This window comes from Oikopleura dioica, chromosome 1 (assembly GCF_907165135.1).
Source record: "Oikopleura dioica chromosome 1, OKI2018_I68_1.0, whole genome shotgun sequence".
In the NCBI taxonomy this organism is placed as follows: domain Eukaryota; kingdom Metazoa; phylum Chordata; class Appendicularia; order Copelata; family Oikopleuridae; genus Oikopleura; species Oikopleura dioica.
This window is the reverse complement of record NC_137291.1, coordinates 4,239,404-4,263,804: the sequence shown is the minus strand read 5'-3', so window position 1 is coordinate 4,263,804 and position 24,401 is coordinate 4,239,404. Positions and strand designations below refer to the sequence as shown.

At 39.3% G+C, this 24,401-nt stretch overlaps 3 protein-coding genes across 3 annotated transcripts; 1 reads left to right on the top strand and 2 right to left on the bottom strand.

Annotated features, from left to right (window-relative positions):
• The first annotated feature begins 2,938 nt into the window (after window positions 1-2,938).
• On the top strand, window positions 2,939-4,429 carry LOC145696275 (uncharacterized). The gene is made up of 3 exons (XM_081773281.1): window positions 2,939-4,049; window positions 4,088-4,196; window positions 4,244-4,429. The coding sequence occupies exons 1-3, from the start codon at window positions 3,993-3,995 to the stop codon at window positions 4,405-4,407; spliced, it is 330 nt and encodes a 109-aa protein (XP_081629407.1). The 5' UTR covers window positions 2,939-3,992; the 3' UTR covers window positions 4,408-4,429.
• Window positions 4,430-9,620: 5,191 nt separating this feature from the next.
• LOC145700285 (uncharacterized) lies at window positions 9,621-11,169 on the bottom strand. The gene is made up of 4 exons (XM_081777541.1): window positions 11,075-11,169; window positions 10,542-10,800; window positions 10,168-10,493; window positions 9,621-10,125 (listed from the first exon to the last, which is right to left on the bottom strand). Exons 1-4 carry the CDS (start codon window positions 11,078-11,080, stop codon window positions 9,811-9,813), a joined length of 906 nt encoding a protein of 301 aa, XP_081633667.1. The 5' UTR covers window positions 11,081-11,169; the 3' UTR covers window positions 9,621-9,810.
• A 2,000-nt stretch (window positions 11,170-13,169) lies between these two features.
• LOC145702414 (ATP-dependent translocase ABCB1-like) lies at window positions 13,170-22,567 on the bottom strand. Its single transcript, XM_081779676.1, has 10 exons — window positions 22,350-22,567; window positions 20,579-22,184; window positions 19,741-20,502; window positions 19,510-19,696; window positions 18,483-19,056; window positions 17,521-17,661; window positions 17,427-17,433; window positions 15,426-15,691; window positions 13,651-13,893; window positions 13,170-13,475 (listed from the first exon to the last, which is right to left on the bottom strand). Exons 1-10 carry the CDS (start codon window positions 22,518-22,520, stop codon window positions 13,284-13,286), a joined length of 4,149 nt encoding a protein of 1,382 aa, XP_081635802.1. The 5' UTR covers window positions 22,521-22,567; the 3' UTR covers window positions 13,170-13,283.
• Between the last annotated feature and the right edge of the window lie 1,834 nt (window positions 22,568-24,401).

The following is a 24,401-nucleotide window of genomic DNA, read 5'->3' as shown; positions in this document are numbered from 1 at the left end:
CCTACACCGCCGGGGACATAATCAAGCTTCAAGAAATTGATCCTGTCTTGAAAAAGATGAAGAAGGAAAAGAAGCTCGTCGCCGATGCAAAAGGAATCTTGGTCCGCGCTGGGAAGGAGGACATCATCGCTCTTCCAGAACCACTGCAAATCGAGATCAGCAGCTTCGTCCACGCTCGCATGGGCCATCCTGGAGCACTCGCGCTAGAAAACATTCTGAGACGGAAGTTCTTCATCTCCGGTATCAGCAGAATCTGCAAGGAAGTCTGTGAAGCTTGCGAGACGTGTTGGCGAATAAAGCCGCGCCCAAAGCTGAAAGCACTGTCGCCCCCCAAGCCAGAATGCTCGGCAAGACCTTGGCAGAAATTGTTTTGCGATCTGACAGACTTCGGTCAGGTTGATCTACAGGGCAATCGCTATCTGCTCTGTATTATGTGCGATATGACGAGATTCGTTGTTGGCCGCTGCTTACCGGACAAGTCTGCCGAGTCCGTCGGGTTTGCGATGGCAGACATGCTTCTTTCAAATGGAATTCAAGGAGCGATGGTAAGGGCAGATAATGGTCGCGAGTTTACCTGCACAGTCTTCAAAGAAATCATGGAGAAGTTCAACCTGAGGCTTGCGCACATTTCACCGTATCATGCTTGTTCCAACAAGATTGAGCGCAAATTCAGAAGTTTGGGCCTAAAAGCAAAGTTGGCGAATATTCAGCGAGAAGATTGGTCCCGCCAGGTCCCTTTCGTGCTCTACCAGATGAACAATGCTCCTACTGCTGCGCTGGATGGACTCAGCCCAGCGGAAGCCTTGACCGGCCGACCTATGGAATTGCCTCTCTTCCATCTTCGCCCTGATCCGGACCTCAATGAAGACCCTTGGCTTTGGTCAGCATACATGAGCGGTTGGCTTCGACAGTGTGGACAATTTCTTGGGCAGAAATACCAGCAGCAACTCGCTCATCACGTGAAGCCAATTCAAAAGACGAAAATCAACGTGAATGACCGAGTCTGTTACTGGATGCCGATGAGGATCGGCAAGTGCAAGAAGCTTCATGTCGCCTTCAAGAACACCGCAGTCGTCACCAAAGTCATCGCTGAGAACGTCTTTGAAATACGCGACGAGGAATCTGGCGCACTTCTGAAAAGAAATATTGTCTTTCTTCGTAAGCTGCCAAGCACAAAATGAACCTTTCTTGTTTCTTGTACATACAGAAATTGCCGTGATATCCCTTCTAATCGCCGAAAATTTCAGACGTTGTTATCCTGAGAATATGCTCCCTGCTCTTCTGACCTTCCTCGCCGCAAACGCCGATGCTGACTCCCTCATCATCGATGGCGGCATTTTACTCGAATCTGCTGGATCACTGTACCTGTCCAGACAACGTTCCAGTCACTATGTGATCGTCACGCGACCCGTTCCGAAATCTCCGTTTCTCGAAATGGACTCTCCTGGATGCGATGTCGGCGCCTGCAAGCAATTCTTCAAAGCAAACCGCTGGAATCAACGAGAATGCTCCGAGGACATGGCCGACAATCGCCGAGAAGCCCTTCTCGAATCTATCGACGAGCAATTCAAGGCCGAACTCATCAGCCTGAAGGAGGAGGCGGAATTCGTGAAAGCGCACGAAGCTCACTTGATGAAAAGATTCGCCGGTGCCCCAGCTCTTATTCTGGCGGCCGCCAACTTGGGCCTGAAAGTAAAGAACACCGCAGACATCGCAAACCTGAAGTCGGTCAGCCTCGCCCAGAGCCGCAACATCGACAAACTCACCAAGAACTTTCGAAAATTGGAATCGACTGTAGCTGTCAGCCTAAACGCCACTTACGAGCGCATCTCTGCAGTTGAACGCGACCTCTGCCGCCTCAACGAAGCTGTCATCAGGAACAGGATCGAAGACTGGTCCCGTGCCTCGGTGACCCAGTATATAAGCGAAGTGGACTATGAAGTGGCAGCATTGCAACAAGGAGAGGTGCCGTTCCGAGTCGAGTGGAATAGGCTATTTTCTTCTGCCTGTTGGGGATCTTGCGCAGCTTTGGAAGCCAAACAGTGCGAACTTTATTGCGCAAACCTTCTCCGAGAGTTACCACAGGAGCTCCGACCCCAGCTTCTTGGGCTGAACATCACAGATTCTGGCCTGGACGTGCACTTCTCACTCAACTTTCCAGTTATCGAGTCACCACCGACCACGCTGTTTCGAGCGAATCCGTTTGGCATCATCGTCAAATCTACCGAATCAAACGAACTGGTCGCCCCAGACATTGCTCCATACGCTACGCAACTGGCTGGTGAAATGTACGAAATCGATCGCTTCTCTTGCCTCGGAGCAAGACAAAACATGATTTGTCGACACTCAGCCATCATGAGCGGTTCTTGCCTCCGAGATGTCAGACGATGCAATATCAAACGAACACCAACGAGCGCCTCATGCACCTTCGCATTCGAAGAAAATGGCTTGATCGTGTTTTCTGCCGGCGAGGCAGTCATTCGAAACCGCACTCTTCTCTCCGATCTCGGATCCAAACCAGAACGATTTACCGGATTCCGATACTTTCTACAGTCTGAAACAGACACAGAGATCTATTGTGGTGGAAACGACCAGCTCATCAAGATTCCGAAGACTCCGATCACTACCTATACTGGCAAACAGATCGACTTCCGACTCTCAAGCAAAAACTTCACGTTCAACACTCTCGACCTCAACAACGACGACTTCTTGGACAACGCTATCGATGACATCGACGACAAGATCGACGAGCTCGCCGAGACAGTCGACGTGAACTTCCAACAGTCAACAACAATCTCAGTGGTATCCTCTTCTGCGCTTCTTTTTATATGCATTTCAACCCTGGTAATCCTAACCTTTCAGTTTTTACGTAGAGTTCGTGGACTTGCACTTAAAGTTAACAAGGCACTGAAGCCCTTAATTTAGCTAGCACCGCTTTAGTTCAACTCCACGTCCAACTCGTTTTTTTTTCCCAATATACCGTCACTGATACCTCCTTCTGGGGGCCGGGTTAACTATAATTAAGTTTTGGTTCGATTTTTTGAGGAAGGGGAGGGAAGGCCGCCAAGGACGGCAACGATGGCTCTGTATACGTAACGGTTGCAGAACAGAATTGCCTCGATCTGGTTAGGCTACCCTTAATTATTTTCATCATGGAACTCTTGGGACGTTTTCCTGACCCATATAGGCAGCCTTTGGAGAAGGGTGGGGGTAATGCCTTATCGAACCCTAGGACTAGGAATTGACCCGACCTAACGTTTTTGTAGTTCACCTAACTTAAGTCGGTATAAGTGTCGGTTACTTTTTTGTCAGGTACTCTTTCTCTCTCGTAAAACTTCTAGCTAATACTCATAGTCAATTACTTCCATAGAACTCTGCTTTAGTTAAAACTTCCTCTTTTTATTCTCTCCTTATCTTGTGTGCGATTCAACAGCGATGCCGGAAACAACAACAACATCAACTCAAACAATCTCGTCAAAAAAAACCAATAAGAAAACTTTTCTGTCTTTCCAATTTCTGATCCTCTACTCTCGATTGTGTGTCTTTTCTTCTCTTTCTTACTATGATCCTCGCGCTACATCCAGTCAAAATTTGTGTGATATCATAGAAAATTCTTCTCATAACTCTAGAAAGCGGGGGGTGGGTGATGTGAGTGACAGTTTGTCCTCAATCGATCTCCCGTTGAGCTTAGATAGATACGGCCTTTCCGCCGAGAATCAACTGTTTTCTCACTCTCTATCAGCTGTTTTCCCTCTCGCCCTTTCTGTGCGCGATCCCTTTGGGATCATGCAGTATAATAAATATTTTGCGGTAACACGACGAGTTGGACACTTGCATAAGCACCAGGAAATATCAAATTAAAAGTTCTCGAGATTTTTGTCGATTCATGACACCACCCCAGGTTTTGGAGTCAAAAGCACCTATAATTAAGTTTCTTATTTCAGACTATTTATATCGCAACACCTCCATCAGAAGCCGATCTCATCAAAAATATGCGAAAAGAACTCAAAATCATCAACCCCGAAATTACCGTTCTTATGCAGTCTGAGGTACCAAATTAACCTTTTTCTATCTCACAAATGTTTAGCTCGATCCTTTTGTCAGAAAATTTTACAAGAAAAATAATTGTGGAGACCTGAAAGATGAATTTTGGGAAATTTTATCGCTCGTCGAGCTGGAGACATGCTTGAAAGCTTGTTAGTCCAAACGCATGTGTTTATGACTGTATCAAAACAATTTTCAGCCGTCTTTTTGGGCTCGCAAGGCTCCAGTTGGAGCAAAAACACAAACATCGAAAGAAGAATCCACGGTGTCAATTTCGCGGATGCGTCCAATGAAGTCATCATGCCTAATTTATCCGATCTGCATAATTTCAGCAGCTTGGAAATGCAAAAATCGGAAGTTTGAAAATATTTGAAAGTTTTTTGAACAATGCAGTTTTTATTTCTTCAAAAATTTGAATAAATGTAAATAAAAATATTCTTTTTGCACAATTTTTCTTCAAATATATTCGCTCATCATTGCATCCATTGCAGCAGCTTCCATCGCTTGTTCTTGAATTTGAATGTCATAATGAACCATCGCTAGTTCCTCCTCCATTTTCAGTTGATTCAGGTCAATGTCTTTAAGAACGCGTAAGAAAAGTATGGGGGTAGTAACTTACGGTCAGACTTGCAAGATTGCAAAGAAAAGCAGCTTTTATCGGAGACTACTGATCTTGGAGTGCAGACAGACTGAAAAACTCAAGGTTGGAAACTATTATATGCTGAAATGAAGCTTAGTCATAAACCCAGTTCTGTTATTTATTTATTGAATAATATGATAAAATAATTAAATTAATATTAATCATTATTCGTAATAAAATATAAAATAATATACTTTTTGAGATCCGATAGTTGAGCAATCACATGATGGTTCGACGACTTTAAGGGGAGGTCGACGAGAATCGGGATTTCCGTGACCAAAAATACGGAGAAACCCGATTAGATAGGAAAATTCTGACTTTTCGGATTGAAAGAAAAGCGTTTGAAAAATTAACCGGCGAAAAGCAGAAAAAATTTTTTGAAAAATTTTTCAAAAACTAGGGTTGAAGTTGGGGTGTCTCGTGACCAAAAATCTCGAAAACCGAGTTTTTTCTTCATCAAATATAATGAATAAATAGTTTAGACCCTTAAAAATTAACCGGCGATCAAAAAATAAGGCTTACTTTCATAAAAAATTTTTTATTGATAAAAACTATTCGATTTTCGTCAAAATCGACATTTTTGCCCATTTTTTCATGGAAATTTCTGCAAAAATCACAAAGACCTGGATTTTTTTAAAATTATTACTCAGAAATCATTTTAAAACAATGCCTAGTGCATGATAATCCGTTTCAGATAGTTTTTGGACGAAATCACCAACCAATAATTTTCAAGAAATTTCAAGTTCAAGACTTAAAATCGAAAATTTTACATTAAAATGTTAACAAATTGAGAAAAAGCTAGGGACCAAAAATACTCCTTTTTACCGAGGAATCCAAAAATATAATCAAAATTTTGAAAAGGCGAAAAAATTTTCTCGACGACCTCCCCTTAAAGGATTCCCGAAAATTGACCGAAAATATGGTCTGAATTTCAGGGCGGGTTAAATTGACCTCCTTTGTATTGGAAACCCTGCCGATAATCCCATTTTGTTCCATGAAGCTTCCGATGGCATCTGATTTTGAAAATTCTTCTTCTTTCTTATCTTTTTGGAGGTTTTGAAGGGCAAAAAAGCATAAAGAAGCATTTCTTTAATAATTCAGAAATTTGTAAAATCTCTTCCTTGATCGCAAAGCCAGCCAAAACACATGTTTCTTTAACAAAGAACCTCTAGAAATTGCTCGACATCGAGGAATATCTCAGTTCCAATGCTTGCTATCACAACTATGAATTTATCTCTACTTTGAAGTGTTCCCTTCAGTGCGATGCGAGTAATCCGCGCTAGGCAGATCTTGGCAAAGCGCTTTGAGGCAGCATTAAATGGTTTCAAATATGTATCATCTTTGTCAATCACGTTTCTCATGTCGATTCCGTTTCGAAAAGTCGATCTTAGTTCTTCAAATCTGCGCAGATCGTGAATACTTTATTCTTTTCATCAGATATGCCATAATTTTGCCATTAAAAATTAATAAGGAACAACCTGACATACATGATATGATTCCGTTTAATTCCGTTTAAAAATCGAAAAGAATGTTTAAAAAGTAACGAAAGTCAATTTTGTCTTCAGTTTTGTTAGACCTTCAAAATATTTATTCTTGGAGGTGACAATTTTCACATCGTGGATTCTGACACTCGTCTCATTATTTTTCGAGAATGGAGCTCAATGGCAGCTGCATAGAAAATGTTGATGTAAAATATTGGCTAGAAAATTTTATTCAACGGATACAGAAGACGACTTCAAGGACTCAAATATGTAGGCTTATTTTGTCTGTCGAAAGATTGGGATTCAGAAAAGGAATTTACTGGTTAGTGAAAATTCCTTTTTTTGCCTTTATATAAAATGTCAATTATATAACATATTTATGAAAATTCATAATCTAGGACTGCCTTTCAATTCATCAAGGAGGATGACAAATTCATTGGAAAAATTGTTGCTTATAAAAATTTATCGACAAAAGAAAATTTGAATACAACTAATCAAGCATGCGACGAAGAAAATTTTCCTTCTTGGGGAGCAACTTTTGTTCAGAGAGATATTCTTAAACGCTTTCCTAATCTTCTTTACAGAAGAATCGAGCGCACTGAATTAAAAGAAGAAACTTGAGAGTGGACAATCCGAGATTCAGATAGAAGTATAGGGCAAACAATTAGAATATCTTCTGGTGGGGAAGCGAACGTAATTGGTGAAATGATGGATCTGCCTTCGTGTAATGGTGCTATTCTTATTGCTATAAGAATGCAAGCTTTTGATCCATTTATATTTACGGAAGTTCCGTTTCCCTTTCATTATCATTTTCATCTCTACAAAGGTTTTTTTCTTTCGTTAATGAGGTGTTGGGCAGTTTTGCAAAAATTTAAAAGACAAAGTTTTTTGAAACGTTTTTTATGAAAATACTAAAGTAATTTTTACATCTCGTTTTCAATCCGTTGATAGCTGTCACAGAATCCGCTCTTTTTCACAATGATTTGAAATTTCGAATAAAGATAGAAACTGTAGGGCGTTTTATAGATGAGTTACCCTAAGGCCAACTTTAAGCTATTTATAGAGGGGGTTAGGGTAATGTTCAAAATACTGGCTTATTTTGAGAATCACCATTCTATGCGGTGCGTGTGCTGTAGCTCTTATGGCGCCGAGAAATCGAAAGATGTTGTTTTGAAAAAGCCGTTTTCAGCCATTTCAAGGGCAAACTATTTTTAGGCTTTTTCAAAAACTGCCTCACACCTCATCAACGCTTAAAAATCTTAAATATAGATTTATACGAGGAACAGCCACCGTCCATGCAAGATTTTTGAGAAAGGCATCCGGGGACAAAAGAATTATTCCCAATCATCCAAATGTGACAAGACATTTGGTTAATATCGAAATATTTCATCCAGACGATGTTCACGAAACAGACTGCATTGGATGGTTAACCTTGACAGAATACTTCGGAAAAGGAGATCTTCGACAATTTCTAAGAGACGGATCCCTTGATCTTGACGAACGTAAATCAATCGCTTTACAAGTGCGAGATGGTGACACCTACCTTAGAAGTATTGGAATCATCCATTGTGATTTAAAGGGAAAGTTTATAAATTTTAAGAACAAAGAATCAATCAAGCATTTAATTGTTTATTGTTAAATATATATTATTTTAATCCAGCATTAATTACTTTCAAAAAAGCCAGAAAACATTCTTGTAAGAAAAATAAGGGAAAAATATCAAGCTCACATCATTGATTTTGGAGTTATTCAAGTAACTCAACCGCGGTTAAGCTTTTATCAATATGGATATGCTCGACGTGGATCCAAATTCCATAATGCTGACCAACTTTGTAAGTTAGGAAAAACCTCCTTATCCCCTGCCCGCATATCGACCTACGCGTAGGTTAATTGACTTTAAAACGCAATTTTTTTTTTAAAACGACATTGGCTCACATTTGACATTTGAAATTCGAAATTTGATCATGTCCACGATGTAGCGTAGCATACTGATTCTATAAAATTTTTGAATTTCCTTCATTCAATTTTGTAGAAATTGTATTAAGATTCTGGCTCTGTTGCTTTCTGCAATAGCAAGCAAATATGTTCTAAAACAAGTTCTCGAGTTTCATTCTCGAATCTTATGGTTTTTCTGCTTTGCGAATGGAATACTGCTTGGACTCTTATTTTTAAGCCATTAAGAACAAATGCGGAATTCGATGAAATTGATCATATTATGAAAGATTGCAACGCTGAATTTCTGAAAGAAATGATGGAACAGAGAGTGGATATATCCAATCCTCAAAATCCTCAGTTTGAGCGTTGCTTACGAAGGCTCAAGAAAATTATCAGAATTGATTCATCGCAAGATCATTTGGTTAATTATGATAGAAATTTGACAAAATCAGTTGGAATGAATATTTTGAGCTCAAGTTTTGAGAAATGGTCATGCTTTGATTTTCAAAATGTAACGAAGAATGTACTTGCGCAAAAAGACTCGGAGCTTTGTGTTCCAATTTCTATTGCCTGTCTTATTCGATATGCTGTCAAGAATGATCTGAGTTTCGATGATAGATATGATATGTACTCCATCGACACGATTTTCAAACTTCTTACAATGGTTATCTATCCTCGAAGTTTGGCTGGATTGAACTTGAATCCAAAGGAGAAAGATTATGAGCATCAGGAAAATGATGTTGAAGCTCTGTTAGATAGAGTTCAGTATAAAACGTACCTTCGTGGCTCTGGATGGGAAATTATCCGTAGATGTGCAGATTCTGAGAAAGCTCCATCTTCGAAATGCATTGTTGAGAAAGGTTGGATCATCAGTATTATTTATATTTATCCCTTTATAAGTGCTTCTCAATGAAAATTTTATTTTTACGAGACCGTTGACATTAACTGGTGCGTATTTGTTTTCGAGCGGGCAGATATTCTTTCATCAAATGGTTCTTGATCGCGTGGAAAACAAAAATTACATCATACAAAATACTTCTATCCCATATGGAGGAGTTAAACTAGAAATTCCACTTACCAACGAATATTATGCAAATAGGGAAATGACACAAGACTGTCTTGACGAGACTGGTGCTTATGAATATCGAGATCAAAAAACCGGTACGTTCATGCGTCTGGTCAACGAAGAACATAAAAATATGATGCCGGAAAAATGGTATCTTTTGCCACAGGCATATTCTCTTCGTCTTGAAAAATGCGGAACAACTCAGGTTGTAGCTTGATGCAATTCAAAATTTGTAACAATTTTACTCTCAAACTCATTTTATAAATCTTTTGCATTAACTTTGAATTCACTGCTAAACTATCATTTATAAAACTAAATTATGCACTTTGAATGAATTTTCAATTTGACTGAGTCGCAAAAATATCGTTATTAGATCACACGAAAAAAATATTTCATAAAGAAAACTTCTGACGAGGAAAAAAAGACTAATTCTGATTCAAACTTGCAAGAAAAATGAAGATTAGATTTTTATTTTATTATAAAGTAAAGTGAAAATCGTTCACAGAATCGAAAATCTTTCTGCATCGTCACTTTTCACTCTTTTTGAAAGCGGTTTGTTCTTAAAGTAGAAAGCGTTAAATGTACAGTTGAGTGGAATTCGTTTTCTGAGTCTTGCATCAGAGTCGTTTTTTGATGAAGCTTAGTTATTTGTCGCACATCTGATTGAATTTCTTGGTTCGAAGTCGCTCGATTTGAATGGCGACTTTGTCTTGGTATCGGCGAAAAAAATACTTTCTTTCGTCGGTTTTTGGATCGTAGCCATCGAGACAAGCGAAAGCGTTCCAGAACGAGCTGAGGGATGACATGAAGCTGGTGACGGATCCACAAGGGTCGGCGTCGGTGATGACGGGAGCGACGAAGTCGTTTTCGTCTCCGGTGCCGGCGAAGTCGACACAGCTGTCGGAGGTTTTATCGAAAACGAACGCGAATCGCTCGAAAATTCGCTGCATGTGAGCGGCCTTGAAATAATTTAAAGATCAGTGGAATTTTTGAATTCATACCTTTTTGTAGATAAGTCTCTCGTTTCTCTTATGTCCGTGCTTTGTGAAAACGATGCTTTGAGTCTGTTCGAAAGCTTTGACGATCCTGTTGCGGGCGTACAGTTCGGCGGGCAATGGCTCGGCGACGAAGGTGACAGTGAAGCCCTTGTCGACGATGGTGTTCTCGTTTGATTTGAAAACGACGGTCAATTCTTCCTGGGTGCTGGCGACGTCTGGCTTGGTTCTCGCCGCGTTCTTGCCGCAGTAGTCTTTGATGAAGTTGTTGCCATCGGGACCGTCGAAGAAGAGGACAGCGTCGTTCTTGCACTCGCCTCTCCAGTTTCCAGCTTAAAATATGGTAATTTTTTCATAAATTATTTTTCATTTTTTTTTACCTTCGACCGCGAAATTCGTGAACTTTGCCCGAACGGCGTATCCTTCGGGAGCTTTTGCCGACAATCGGACGTATTGGTCTTTATCGTATTTTCCTGTCACTGGGTTTTGCGGGAGGTTGTAGGTTGTCTCAAGGTTGTCTTCTGTGAGAATGAACTCCTCCTTGAGCGTTGTGTCCGCTACCCAAATTCGCTCGTCTGTCGGTGCGCCTCCGAAGAGACTACCGCGAGCAGCGACCAGGCTGAGAAGAGTCGACCCAAGCTAGAATTATTTTTCAATTACATTATGAAATTTTTTTCTCTTTCAAAAAATTCAAGAATTTTGACGATAAAACCGAGCTAAAGCCTCGAAGCGACAATTTTCGAGCGACTAAAATTTTAGGTACTTTTTAGCCAATCAAAAGACTTCAATTGGACTTATTGGTCAAAAAGTCGCGACGGAGATTTTGTCGCTCAGAAATGTTCGTAAATTTTCTCGAAAAATAGCAATATTTTTCAATTTATGAAAGTAAAAATAAATATCTCTGTTGACTTACCTTCATAATTTAATCAAAGTAAATTTCTGATTAAAGCTTCTCTGATGCTTTTTCGATTGGTGAGTGATTTCACCAACTGATGGATTCAAAATTTCTTTGCAACTTTTTATCCGATCGTTTGGTACAATGATGGCGCTCCGCATCATTTATCAGTGATAATAGCCCGCGATGTTGATGACAACAAGAAACGAAGCGAAAAAAGTGTTTTCTATCAAAACGAATAGTGCATGTTGCAAATTTATTTCCATTTTCGGGTTCTTGTGAACCCTGGTCACTCATGAACGAGCATTTTTGAGACCAACTTAAATATTCAAGTTGAAAACCAAAAAAAAGAGAACCGTTAAGGGGGTACACATCATTAACCGTGATTTTCAAGAAGATTTTTCGATAAAAATTTGTTCCTTGACTCCCTTATGTAATTCTCTCTATGGAAACGTTCAATACTTCCAACCAATCAGAAGCCTGAATTCTGCTAACCGACCAATCAGCGGCCGATTAGCCGCTTAAGAAAAAATCTGTCGAGATTTTTTTTGTTAATTTTTGACACCAGTCCCGTTGTTAGGCTTATTTTATCAGGAATCCTTTGATTCAACCTAAATCTTCAAAAAATAGCTGATTTAACGATAAACTTGACAAACTCTTTACGGTTTTCTCGTCGATTAAGGAGCTCGAATCTCCTTAATATCTTTACTTTCAAAATAGAGCTCAATTAAAAAATCCTCAAATAATCCCTCTCAATAGCGGATGTCCTTTGTAAAAACATGCTCTCTTGTTGCGACAAATTGACTAAATAAGGGCCCGATACTTGAAAAAAAGAAATGTTTATAATAACTTTAGTTCTTTTCTTCTAGAAATCTTTCTTTCAAAACGTGATCTAATTCTATTACGAGTTGATTAATGACAATTAAAATGCCAACATTAAGGGTCTCCCATCCATTTTTCGGCAATTTTCAAACAGCATTATCTCCCCGTATACCCTTAGGAATCCTAAAGATAATGTTATCAAAATGTAGCTCGTAAACAGTTCTAGAGCAAGAATACGTTTACACGTGGATACCCTTAAGTGTAGGGTTAGGCAAACTTCGTTTTGTCCCTTTCATTATTTTAAAAATCCTCCTTTTCTTGGTGATTTGCTTTGAAAAAAAATGTCTGGCGTTCAAAAAGGTCCTTTTTGTAAATAATAAATCCTTTTATAAAAAATATATTTTTTTTTCTTTGTCTAATGTTTCGAAAATAATCTCGAGTGCGTATTTAAATGACGCACGAGATTTTTTTTTCAAATCACGAAGAATCATTTTTTCCGATGAAATTTCTTTTTTTCTTTTTGATGCTCTTTTGCAGCGGAAAACGAGTATTTTTCAACGAGCAAATGAAGAATTATTTTGAACAATACGCGCGCCACAAGTTTGGAATATCAATATTTTTCTACACATTTTGGCCACGATAATCTCTTTTTGAATATCGCTAATTTGATTATTTGACTATGGATTAATAAACTTGGAACAGCTCGATTTCCAGGAAGGAGAACGTTCAACCGCCAGGAAGGATCAAATCAACAGACTTTCGGAGAAAGTTAACAGAGAACTAGCACTTTCAAAGGTAATACTTTGATTGAACAATTGACTATTATTATTGGTTTATGACTATTTGTCGTTATAAGCACTTATTTAATACTTTCTGTTGTCCGCTTGTTAGTTGTTTTTGAGCGCCCTGAGATAGTTGCCGAATGTCGCCAAATGTCGCCGACTGTCGCCAAATGTCGCCGAATGTCCCCAAATGTCGCTGGTTGTCGCTCTATTTTCTCAAAAACTTTAAAAATAAGTCGGGACGTTCGGCGACATTCAGCGACATTCAGCGATTTCACGCGAAATTTAGCGATTTCTGGCGATATTCGGCGACTTTCTCAATCCCGTCCGCATTTTTTGTCTATCCAAGAGCACAGGAAAAATGAAAGACTTTTTAGTTTCTTCTAAAAAATGCACAGAATGCTAAGTTCCTCAATGCAAAATCAAAAATGAAGAGCGTCCAGAGCCTCCGACCAGAATACATCCACGAATTCCTCGAGCAAAAATAACAACGCTTCTTCGTGGCTGCATTTAATCAATAAAATATCAGTGTTTATTTTCAGTGCTAAATTAAAGTGCTCAAAATTACGAGCTTGAACGAATTTCGAATTTGAAGAACGAAAAATGTTGAGAATCTTAGAATCTTAGAGTTGGCTGTTGATCAGGCTATAGTACGCTCCTTGCTTCTTTATCAGCTCGTCGTGGGTGCCGGTTTCGATGATTACTCCATTGTCGACGACGGCGATGACGTCGGCGGAGATGACAGTCGAGAGACGATGGGCGATCAGGATACAGGTTCGCCCGGCGCGGGCTTTGTCCAGCGCGTCTTGGACAATCTGAGAAAGATTAAAATAGACAGCATCGTAATATTACTAATATTCATGTCAGGCCCCTTATATTATGCGAAAAAACTTTGTAAACATCACGAACATGTTCGCATATTGTATCATAATTATTTTCCAGAAACCACTTAGACCGCAAATTTCAATATTATTAATCATTCTCCTATACCTTTTCGCTTTCCGCATCAAGGGCACTTGTGGCCTCGTCGAGCAGTAAAATTTTTGGCTCCCTAATCAGCGCCCTCGCAATCGCGATCCGCTGCTTCTGCCCTCCCGAGAGCTGCGATCCCTTCTTTCCACAATTCGTTTCGTACTTCGAAGGCAGATCCGAAATGAAATTAAATGCATTTGCTTCTTTGCAAGCTCGCTCAACCATTTCGTCTTCCGTCAGTGTTTTCTTCGTCGCGTTGTTCTGAAAACAGGATTGTTGGATTGGCCTTGTTGGAGGAGAAAAAGCCTTGTTTTTACACGGCAAAGTGCATTTATATTCATGTTTTGTCGCTTGAAAAAGATCGGAAAAGCAAGTTTTTGATCTAAAAGATGAATTTGTTGCTGATGATTTTAAGGGAGTAGATATCGAAAAAGCAGATTTAAGGACCCCCTTCAAATTTTTATTCCAAACTAAAATTTTTAATTTTCGAAATGTTAGCTCGGCTTTTTGATTATAAGCAGTGATTCTTAAGGGTGTCAACAATGATTTAGCTATTTTTATTGCCCCAATTTATCAATCGTTGTTGACACCCTTAACTAGTAAAAGTGGCAATAAGAGAAAATATGAGTCTGTTAGAAATTAAAATCTTCGTAAAAATAAGCGTATCACTACGTTAATTTTCAAAAAAGCGCGATTAAAAATTTGATTATCGATGTCCACCCCTTAAGTATTGCAATTCATGGAAAAATAGTTGCTTACAACCGTGAAATGATTCGTTATTTAGATCAATATACTCAGCACAAGTCTCGATGGCAAATCTAATTTCACGATAAACAACAGGTGATGGTTCGCCTCATCACCACGTTGATTAGATGTAGTCCATGTAGTTAGCCCGTTGATTCAATTTGTGATCGAATTATTAGATCCATTTCAATAATTTGGAGGACCAGGAATCACAAATGTACAACATGCGAAAATTGAAATTGGAAGTTGACAATGAGCTGAGGAATCACAAGGTTAGCAAAAAGAGGGGCACAAGCAATGATTGACTAGTTTCCTTTATTTTTTATTAGGTGCGCCTTAAGGGTGTCAACGGCCAAACGGTTGTATAAAACCCTGGTTAAATTGACCAGTGATCAATTTGACCAGTAGGCTATTAACACCCTAAATTTGACAAATTTTGCGTGGGCGGCTACTCGGCTGCTGATTGCCCGGTTTGCCGAATCATGGCTTCTGATTGGTTGAAAATTTCCACGCGAAATTTGTCGAAATTTTTTGTCGGTTCCAGACTACTCCCCTAAAAATTCAGGAAAAATCAAAAAGCTTAGTAGGGACCAAAAAGGAGTCCTGATTTCAACGAATATCCTGTTTTATCCTCCTTGTTTAGAGACTTGTCAGCTGTGCGAAAAAATTAACGCCGGAACGCATAAAATTTTTTCAACGTCGAACGCAGATCGTACCAATTAATTGGTATCCCGCTTTTACCCCTTTTAAACAATGAAACTGATTAGCTCACTGTATAAATGATATAGATAAATAATTAGATAAATAATTCTCAGACGCTAAGCTTTAATTTTATCCCCATATTATACCCATCTCATAACACAGATATGAGTAAATATGCGAATTTCCAAATGTGCTGAAATGGCATTGAAGGGCGTTGTACCAATTAATTGGTCGCTGTGCGTTTCGGCGTTAAGAGTCTACAAAGCAGACAAAAACTTGAAGCATGAAAAATCTTATACTAAATTTGTCCATGATTTTTTCAGACAAAATAAAAATCCGCAACTTACATGAGGAGTATAAGCTTGATTGACTTTCCCTCTTTCGCTTGGCAATCCATACAAAATATTCTCCTTGATTGTTTTTTCAAAGAGCGTTGGTTCTTGTTGAACGAAGCCGATTTGCGCCCTGAGATGCTGGATGTTCCATTTTTTGACATCAAGTCCGTCGATTTTGATGTCGCCTTCTCCGTTGTAAAATCGTTGGATGAGTTGAATACAGGTTGATTTTCCACAACCCGATTGGCCGACAAGCGCCAGGGTTTGGCCTTGCTTCACTTTTAGTGGATTTTTTTCTTGATTAAGGAGGTAGTCCCTGCTTTTTGCGATCTTGGCACTTTTTGAACAGCGCTCATACAAATTTGGGCTTAAGGGTAATGGTATACATCGGCGCGGCGCTGCTCTCTCGATCCGCGCTCCGCCAGAACCTATTTCTCACGGAGCCGTAAAATCTGAACGGATAAAGATTTTTCAAAATTCAAAAGATTCTGAATAACCAAAGTAACATCTATAAACACAGCAAAAATCGTAATAATTGTCAAAGAGGAACTATCTGAAAATTGCCAGTTTCCTTCAAATGACATTTTCTTCGACATTTCTCATCCAAAATTTTTAAAAATTAAACTGTCTTGTAGAGAATCGTCAGTTCTACAAATCCTGTTTTTCAGATTTTTGTTTGAGGCTTTCATTAATTTTACATCGCAATTTGTAAAGAGCGCTACTTTTTCTCGCGCCTCTCCGCTCTCTATTTCTCACGCCACGACCTCACAGCGCTTACTTCAAGGTCGCATATTAAAATCCGAAGATCTTAAAACAAAAATCTGAAAAACAGGATTTGTAGAACTGACGATTCTCTACAAGACAGTGCAATTTTCAAAAATTTTGGATGAGAAATGTCGAAGAAAATGTCATTTGAAGGAAACTGGCAATTTTCAGATAGTTCCTCTTTGACAATCATTACCAATTTTGCTGTGTGAGTAGAAAAGACTTTAATTATTCATAATCTTTTTGAATTTTGAAAAATCTTTATCCGTTCAGATTTTACGGCCTCGTGAGAAATAGGTTCTGGCGGAGCGCGGATCGAGAGAGCAGCGCCGCGCCGATGTATACCATTACCCTTAAGTTGAAGGCTGAAAACTATATCGGTAGAAAGGTCGAACGCTGTTCTAAAGTTGCCAGTTCCCGAAAGATATTTTTTCCACCGCTCGAGGAGCTATGGTGCCATATTCTAGCCTAACCCGAGCAAAATCGCCATTTTGGCCTATTTTCAAACACGCGTAGAGCCCTTAAAAATTAAAATAAATGTAAACCAAATATATTTTTAACAAGTTTATACCTTCGTCTAAAGTTGCCACTCAACGAAATTAAGAAACTCAAAAAATCATTATTTAATACCATCGATCAAAACTTGGGTCTGAAAAACTTGAAAAATGAGTTTTTCAAAGAAGATTAATCTTATGTAGCCTTCATAGAAGACAATTTATTTATTATTTGAGTAATCTACAGACCAAAAATCATTAAAACAACGCTTTGACATTGGATAAAATAGTCAAAAATTTTCAATTTTTTGAAATTTTTCATCAAAATATTGATTTTTAACGCCGATTTTGGGGACTAAACCAATTTCTCTTACATTCGGAAAAAATGATCCATACAAAATTTGTAGCCTTTCTAACGAGCTTTTAGAATCTGGAAAGAAAATTTCAAAATTCGGATTTTCTCAAAAGCAGGGACTACCCCTTAATAAATTAATTAGATTTTTTATGAAAATAATCATGTCATATTAATTATAATTATGATTTAAATTATTATTTAAAATAAAGGAAAAAACATTAAGGATAATATAAATTATTAATTATTATTTTTATTAAAAAAGGCACGAACTAAAATAGGGAAGTAATAAGCTAGGAAGTGACAAAAAGGAAGTGCATTTTCTGAAGACCAATAAGATCTCTGCATTTGGCCTACCGGCCAATGAAAACCCATTTCAAAAAATCACTTCCTTTTTGTCACTTCCTAGCTTATTACTTCCTTATTTTGGTTCGGCCCTAAAAATATATTTATTAATTTAAAAAATGCTTTTGAAAGAGAAATCCGATCCTGATACTGTCAGTCCTTTGAGAACTTTAACATCTGGTCGTGTTGGGTAGGTGAAGTTCAAATTGGTGAAATCGACGTCTCCCTTAATTTTCTCCGGTCGCTGGCCGCTCTGGTCTGTCGGGTCGATTTCAGATGGAAGGTTGAAAAGCTCGCAAAAGTGATAGAAAAAGACATTTCTGGAGAAACGTTTCCGAGTTTAAAACCACTGGAATAAAAATAATGATAACGCGAATTTAAATGTTGTCGCGTTCCCCTTTGCACATCCGGTAATACTACTCCGATGGTTGTTTAACTTAGTGGAGTTAAGGGATACCTATTTCCACTGAAAACACAATACAATTAATTTCATGTCCGCTCCCGGCTTTAAATACAACAAAAAGGGAGAGTTGTCAAAAAGACTAATAATAATGTTTTTGAAATGTGTGCATCGCCACGTTGCTAGCGTTTACCACAAAAATACAAGGATCAGGAACGCTCAAGACTTGAAGCTCAAGTGGCTTCTCTCAATTTATGCATTCATTGAATTTATACCAATATACCTGGCTCATCCAGAAATGACATGAGTAGCTGTTTGGTCATCTTTGACCAAAAATTTCGACAATGCTGAAAATGTCACGAATGTCAAGAATGGAACGAATGTCACGAATGTCGCGGAAACATATTTCTTTTCGTGACATTTTTCAGAAAAATCTTGAAATTTTTAGAAAAATCGTGACATTCGTGACATTTTCAGTACTGACCAAAAATTTTGGAGGCGGATTGAAATCGACCAAAAATCGGGATAATTTTTCAAAAATTTTGATCAAATTTTTGACCAATCAAATTTCCGAATTTTGCCTGCAAGCCAGTCAAAAACACATTTTTAGAAAAAAATTCTCAAAAATCGCCTCTCTGTCGCAATTTTTGTGGGTTCCAGCCACCCCTAACCCTAACCCCGAAAAATCATCAATGATAATATTTTTCTATCACTCCTTCCTTGATCATCCTCAAAGCCGAAAGCTTCGCTTCACCAAAATCCGGCGCGAACGCAGAACTCTGCCCCGCCGACATTGCCCCAAAAACAACGGCCATGAGAACTTTGTAAATTTTGTCAAAATCATCTTCGGGAAGTCTTCCGCTCTCGATCAAATATCCGCCGAATTGGAACGTCGCGGCGTAAGCGAAAAAGATGATTCCCTGAGAAAGGCCGTAAATCATTCCGTAAAGCCATTCTTTCTTCTTTGCCGAGGCGTGTGGGATAGCAACTTCTTTCATGTAATTCTCGTAGAAAGTCTTTTCGCGAGCTAAAGAAGCTACAGTTCTGATATTCAAAGTAGCTTCAGTCGCAATTTTTCCAGCATTTTCGTAGGCTTTCTGCTCCTTGAGCGCCATTTTTCCGCTGAAAAGCTGCATCATAAAGAATCCAGTTCCAGCCATAATCGGGACAAAACCGAGGCAGACCAATGTCAGCTCCCAAATATTGGCAAAAGCGATGACGAAGGCGAAACCAAGGGAGAAGAAGTTTTGAGTGATCAAGGCCATCCGCGAACCAGTAGCGCCCTGTTTTGAGTTGTTCAAATTAATTGGCAAAGATCAATTAAAGTGCTTTTTGTGGTGGAATTAAATATTTTCTGTTGTTTGATACAGCTTCGAGCAATTATCGTGCTCTTGACCAAAACATAAGTTACAAGAGCACCTGCAGAAAAAGGCTGTAAGACGGGCTCATTTCATTTAGTAGAACTTGTGTTTTAAGGATCTCCTCGTCAAATGGTAGTTATTTTTCAAACATTGATTTCGCGCTGATACCCTTAAAATTTTGGAAAAATTTTTGACCGACTGAGAAGATCGATAGTTGGTCAAGGGCAACAGAATCGTTTGTGCGCCTTTTAAGGGTGTCATGGCGATAACTCGAAATTTCAAATAGCAATTATATAGAGATGCTGACCAAAATTAATCATTATTTTCCGTTTATCGCGAATATGATCTTGAAGCACATCTTTTTCAACTCAAATCCTGAACACGTGACGCATCGGTGGAAAGTCTCGTTGTCAGAGCTCCAGTTGAATTCATCGGATCGTCAAAATAAGACATATGAAGTCGCAAGTACTTTTCAAAAGCTTTTGATCTGATTCTCAAAGTCAATTCTTCGCCAGCTTTTCCGAAGCAGGAAACGGCGCCAATATTTCCAACGAAATTCAAAACGCCTAAAAATCGCATTTTATTCATTTTTCATATTTCAAAAATTTACCGAGAAGAACAAATTTGATAGCATTCTCAGCCATTGCCGCTTCCAGCTCTTCTCCTTCCAATGAAGAAACTTTGGACAAAATATCCGCGAAAATAATCGCAAAAAGCGGCTGGGCAATTCCAACGATCGCCGAAAAAATACTTCCGCAGAGCAAAAACGGCCACTCGGGAGCATTCATCTTCAAAATCGTCGTCCACGGAGCCTGTGGTAAATCCTCGTCCTCGTTTTCTTCGGATTTTTCTTTTTGGTCGACGACTGATTTTTGCGATTGGGGAGCTTTTTTGCTTGATTTTTCTTCCTTGGACTTGTCTTTGTCCTCCCCGAATGATTGCATGTTCACGAGATTCGCATAAACGCCATTTTCTTTTTTGAGCAATGATTCGTGTGTTCCTTCTTCGACGATTCTACCGCCCGCGAAGCCGATGATTTTATCCGCGTTTCGGATCGTTGAGAGTCTGTGAGCAATGACAATCGTTGTTCTGCCAACTGAAGCTTTCTCCAGCGCCTGCTGGACAATCGCTTCTGATTCTGTATCGAGCGCCGAAGTGGCTTCGTCCAAAAGAAGAATTTTCGGATTCCTGACCAGCGCTCTAGCAATCGCCACTCGCTGCTTCTGGCCACCAGAAAGAGTCGCTCCGCCTTCGCCAACTTGAGTGTTCCACTTATTTGGAAGGCGCTCGATGAAATCAAAGCAGTTTGCCATTTTTGCAGCTTCGTAGATTTCTTTGTCAGTGACGTCCAATCGACCATATCGAATATTTTCTGAAAAAAAAGTTTTTTTTTATAAAAGAAGGGTTAAAAATATATATATTTTTTCCAAAACAATTTCTAAACAAACCTTTAATTGAAGCATCAAACAAAACGGGCTCCTGAGAGACGACGCCAATTTCCTCCCTCAAGCTCTTCACGTTGAGCGTCTTGATGTCCACTCCACCAAAATAGACTCCACCCTCTTGCGCATCGTAAAATCGTTGTATCAATTGAATACACGTGGACTTTCCACTTCCGCTTTGGCCACATAGGGCGAGGGTCTTTCCGACTTCGGCTTTGAACGAGACGTTGAACAGAATTTGCTGGTCCTCGCGCGCGGGGTAGGTGAAGGAAACGTTTTTGAAGGTGATTTCTGGCTTCGCATTCTTGTCAAGTTTTTTGCCGGTGTCGGAGAGAGGATCAATTGGGGACTTTCTGTCGATCAACTTGAAAATTTCGAAAGCAGCAACTCTCGATTTCGCAAAAACTTCGACATTGTTCCCCGCCGCCGAGAGCGAAAAAGCACCAGTCAACATGGCGAAGAAAACAAGCATGACATCTCCGATTGTATATCCATCTCCGACGATCAATTTTCCGCCATACCAGAAACCAAGTCCGTAGGCAGAGAAAAGAACAAGGAAGAGAGTTCCAAGGGAAAAGCCAGTCGAGACGTTTTTCTTGATTCCGACGCCTTTTGCTACTTCTAGATTTTTGTTGTAACGAGCGAGTTCTTCTGCTTGACCGGAAAAGGCGGTTACTGTTTTGATTCCACTGAGGACTTCTTCTGCTATTCCACCAGCAGTCGCGTACGCGTCCAGTTCTTTTTCCGTGTAACTGGTGGTGACTTTGAACATCACGATGGCCGAGACCATCAGAACAGGAAAAATCGACATGATAACCAGAGCCAATTTCCACCCATAAATAAAGGCGATCACAAAGCCGGTTATGAATCTCGCGATACTTTGAACAGTGATGCCGATTTTATCCCCCATTCCGTCGGAGATCTTTTTGATATCATCAGCAAGTCGAGTGTTGAGTTCACCAGCAGAATTGGTGTCAAAAAATCCGATATCCTGGCGAAGCACTGAGTCGAAAAACTTCGCACGAATTCTTGCCATTTGATTGGAAGCCTGCGCCATCAAAAACCAAGTCTGAATCCATCCGCAAAGCCAAGTTCCGATTCCAAAAACAGTGTAGAAAATCGCATAGGGCCTCATTAGCGCAAGAATCGACAGCGTTCCTTCTAGTGCTTTGTAGACATAATCATCGAGCAGTTCTGATTCGTCATCAATACCAGTTACTTTCATGCAGGTTTCAGCATCAAAGCACATGCAGAAGAATTCATCGGCAATAGTTCCATTGACATCAAATGCGGCAACGCCAACGAAAGACCTTGAAGAAAGCGGACCGTTGCAGTATTTGTCCGATAGCGTTTTCTCCTTACAGTCATCGGGGAAATTCGTGGTCACAAATGGTGGATTGCTGGTTGGGTTCGGCATCGGATACAGATTTGGAAGAGTCGTAGCATTGGGAGCAGTGGCGTTGAAGCATGTTCCCAAGCCGCCAACAACAGTGAACGAATCCGTCATTTGAGAAAAGATGATGAACATGAGCGGCATGGAAGCACCCGTGCCAATAGCAGCGATGATTGCGATCAGGAGGCTGAGCTTGTCTTTTCCCGTCGCATATCGAAACTGAAAATGAAATTTGGGCAGATGTTGAGAGCCAATTTTTTTAATTTCTTTTGCTTTATTATGAGTGACAAAATAGAAATCATTTATATCTTACTTATTTGATTTTTATCCCGAGAAGCTTTGAGAAGCCCGTTAATAAAAATTTAATTATAAAGCCAAATTTACCAAGTCGCCGTAGGCAACCATATCCGCTGGCTTATTCTCTTCCTCTTCCTTTTTCTTCTCATCTTGGCCAAAATCCGACTCTAGTTTTTCCTCTTTTTCCTTGAGCGAAATCTCTGTGCCCCCGTCTTTCGCCATGTTCTCGCTTGGGTGAACTTTCTTAGCGTCGCCCATTTTTTACGAAATCATTTCAAGTTTGCTCACTGAAGACAGAGTCAATTTGCTCTATGACGCGCTTTATCTGTAACAATTCTACTGAATCCGAGAGAAAGAATTTTATAGCGACTGTCTGACCTTCCGCTCAAAGTTCACGACAGAAGCAAATTTTCAAATAAATTTTTCAAAAATTTTTTTAATAAAAATTTTATTCAGACTGTTTTGTAAAAAAAAACAAAAGGCTTTTTAGAAAGCTTAAATCTTATAATTGTCTCTTTGTCTGATAGAAATAATTGGCAAGAATAAGTTTTTCAGCTCGTAATAAAAACCTCTTAAAGTCTTTACTACCTTAAAAATCAACCAGTGAAACATACCTGAGAAATGAAAATCGAGTTGCAAAACTGATTCTTCGTAGATTTTGATTTGATTGAGTGAGTTACTGTATCCGTTGCTTGGTGCAACTGCAGAACAAATTTCCGAATCAATGAATTACAGTCTCGAATATTCCATTTTTCCAAATTTTCGATGCTCTTTATTTTTAAAATGAATTTAATTCAAATAATTGAAAAAGCAAATAAGCTGCTTTTTCGTTTATAAATTGTGTTGTTTATTTTGCAAGAAGAATATTTTCCGAAAAAAGAAATTAAAAAACCATAAGTTTTTATCCAAATCAGATCGACTGGTATTTTTTTAAAGACGAAGCTGTGAACACAGTAAACTAAAAACTTCTTTCTCTTCCAACAAATAGTTCGCAGATAAAATAAAAAGTAAAATTCAGAAAAGACTGGTCGTGCTCATCTTCGTCCAATTCGCGTGAAGACGATCTTCATGAACCATTTGCGCAAGTTGATGAAGCTGTAATTTTACAAGCGCAATTTCAAGTTTTTCAAAAGCTTCATCCATTTTGCATGTTTTCAAAAAGGAAGAGACGATCATTTTCGCAGCTCGATTTTCATGATCATTTCGTTCCACTAAAAATTTATCAATAAAAAAACTCATAAAACTCGCGACTTACAGTAAAACTCAGCCTCGGCTCTTGAAATATCGAGATATTCAGCAAGTCTTGAAGCGTAAAAACTCGGAATCAAGCTTGAAATTTTCTCGGTAAAATAAATTATCAGGCTTTCCGGATGAACAATCGCTTCTTCTTCTTCATTTTCCGCAACAGAAACATCCACGTTCAGAATCTCGTTGCCAACTTTTAACTGCATCGAGCCAAGTTTTATTTGCAATTTTTCGATCATCGGCTTTGGGATCATAAATGTCTCTTCAACCGAAGGATAAATTGATGCAAAAACTTGCTGAGAAAGAGCGGCGGCGGAAGAAAAAGTAAATTTGCCGGCGAGAAGATTGAATTTGGAGTTGTTCTTGATGCGTGTTTTTGTCTTGCCAAGCGTTTTCCAGGAGTCGGAGGAGTCGGAAGAATCGGAGGTGGAGTATTTGAGCTTGAGGATGTTATTCTGGTTTTTCTTCTGAAAGATTTCAAATCCGACATTTTGCGCTAGAAAAAAGTTAATGAGGACGGGACCTTTAATTTCGAAATTTTAATTTTTTAATTAGCAAGGCGACACCCTTAATTTGTGAAAAAACTGTTGCTTTCTAGATAAAAAGACTCTTACTCTGCGAGAAGCCAAGAACCAAGCTTGGGACGCCCTCTAGAATCGTCTTTTCCAGCTCCATACTCGCAACTACTATCATCAAATGCGAAATCGTTTTTGTTTGAACAATAAATCTCTCATCACTTCTCTGAATTTTCGCCTCCTGCTGAGCCCAGTCCGCTCCGTTTGGAATTTTCTGAAGAACGTTGATTTTCGACGCTCTCGTTGTTGATTTCTTGAATTCGAGAGAAATCGGGAACGCGATTCTTCGAGCGTTTGTGAATTGGATGATTGGACTGAT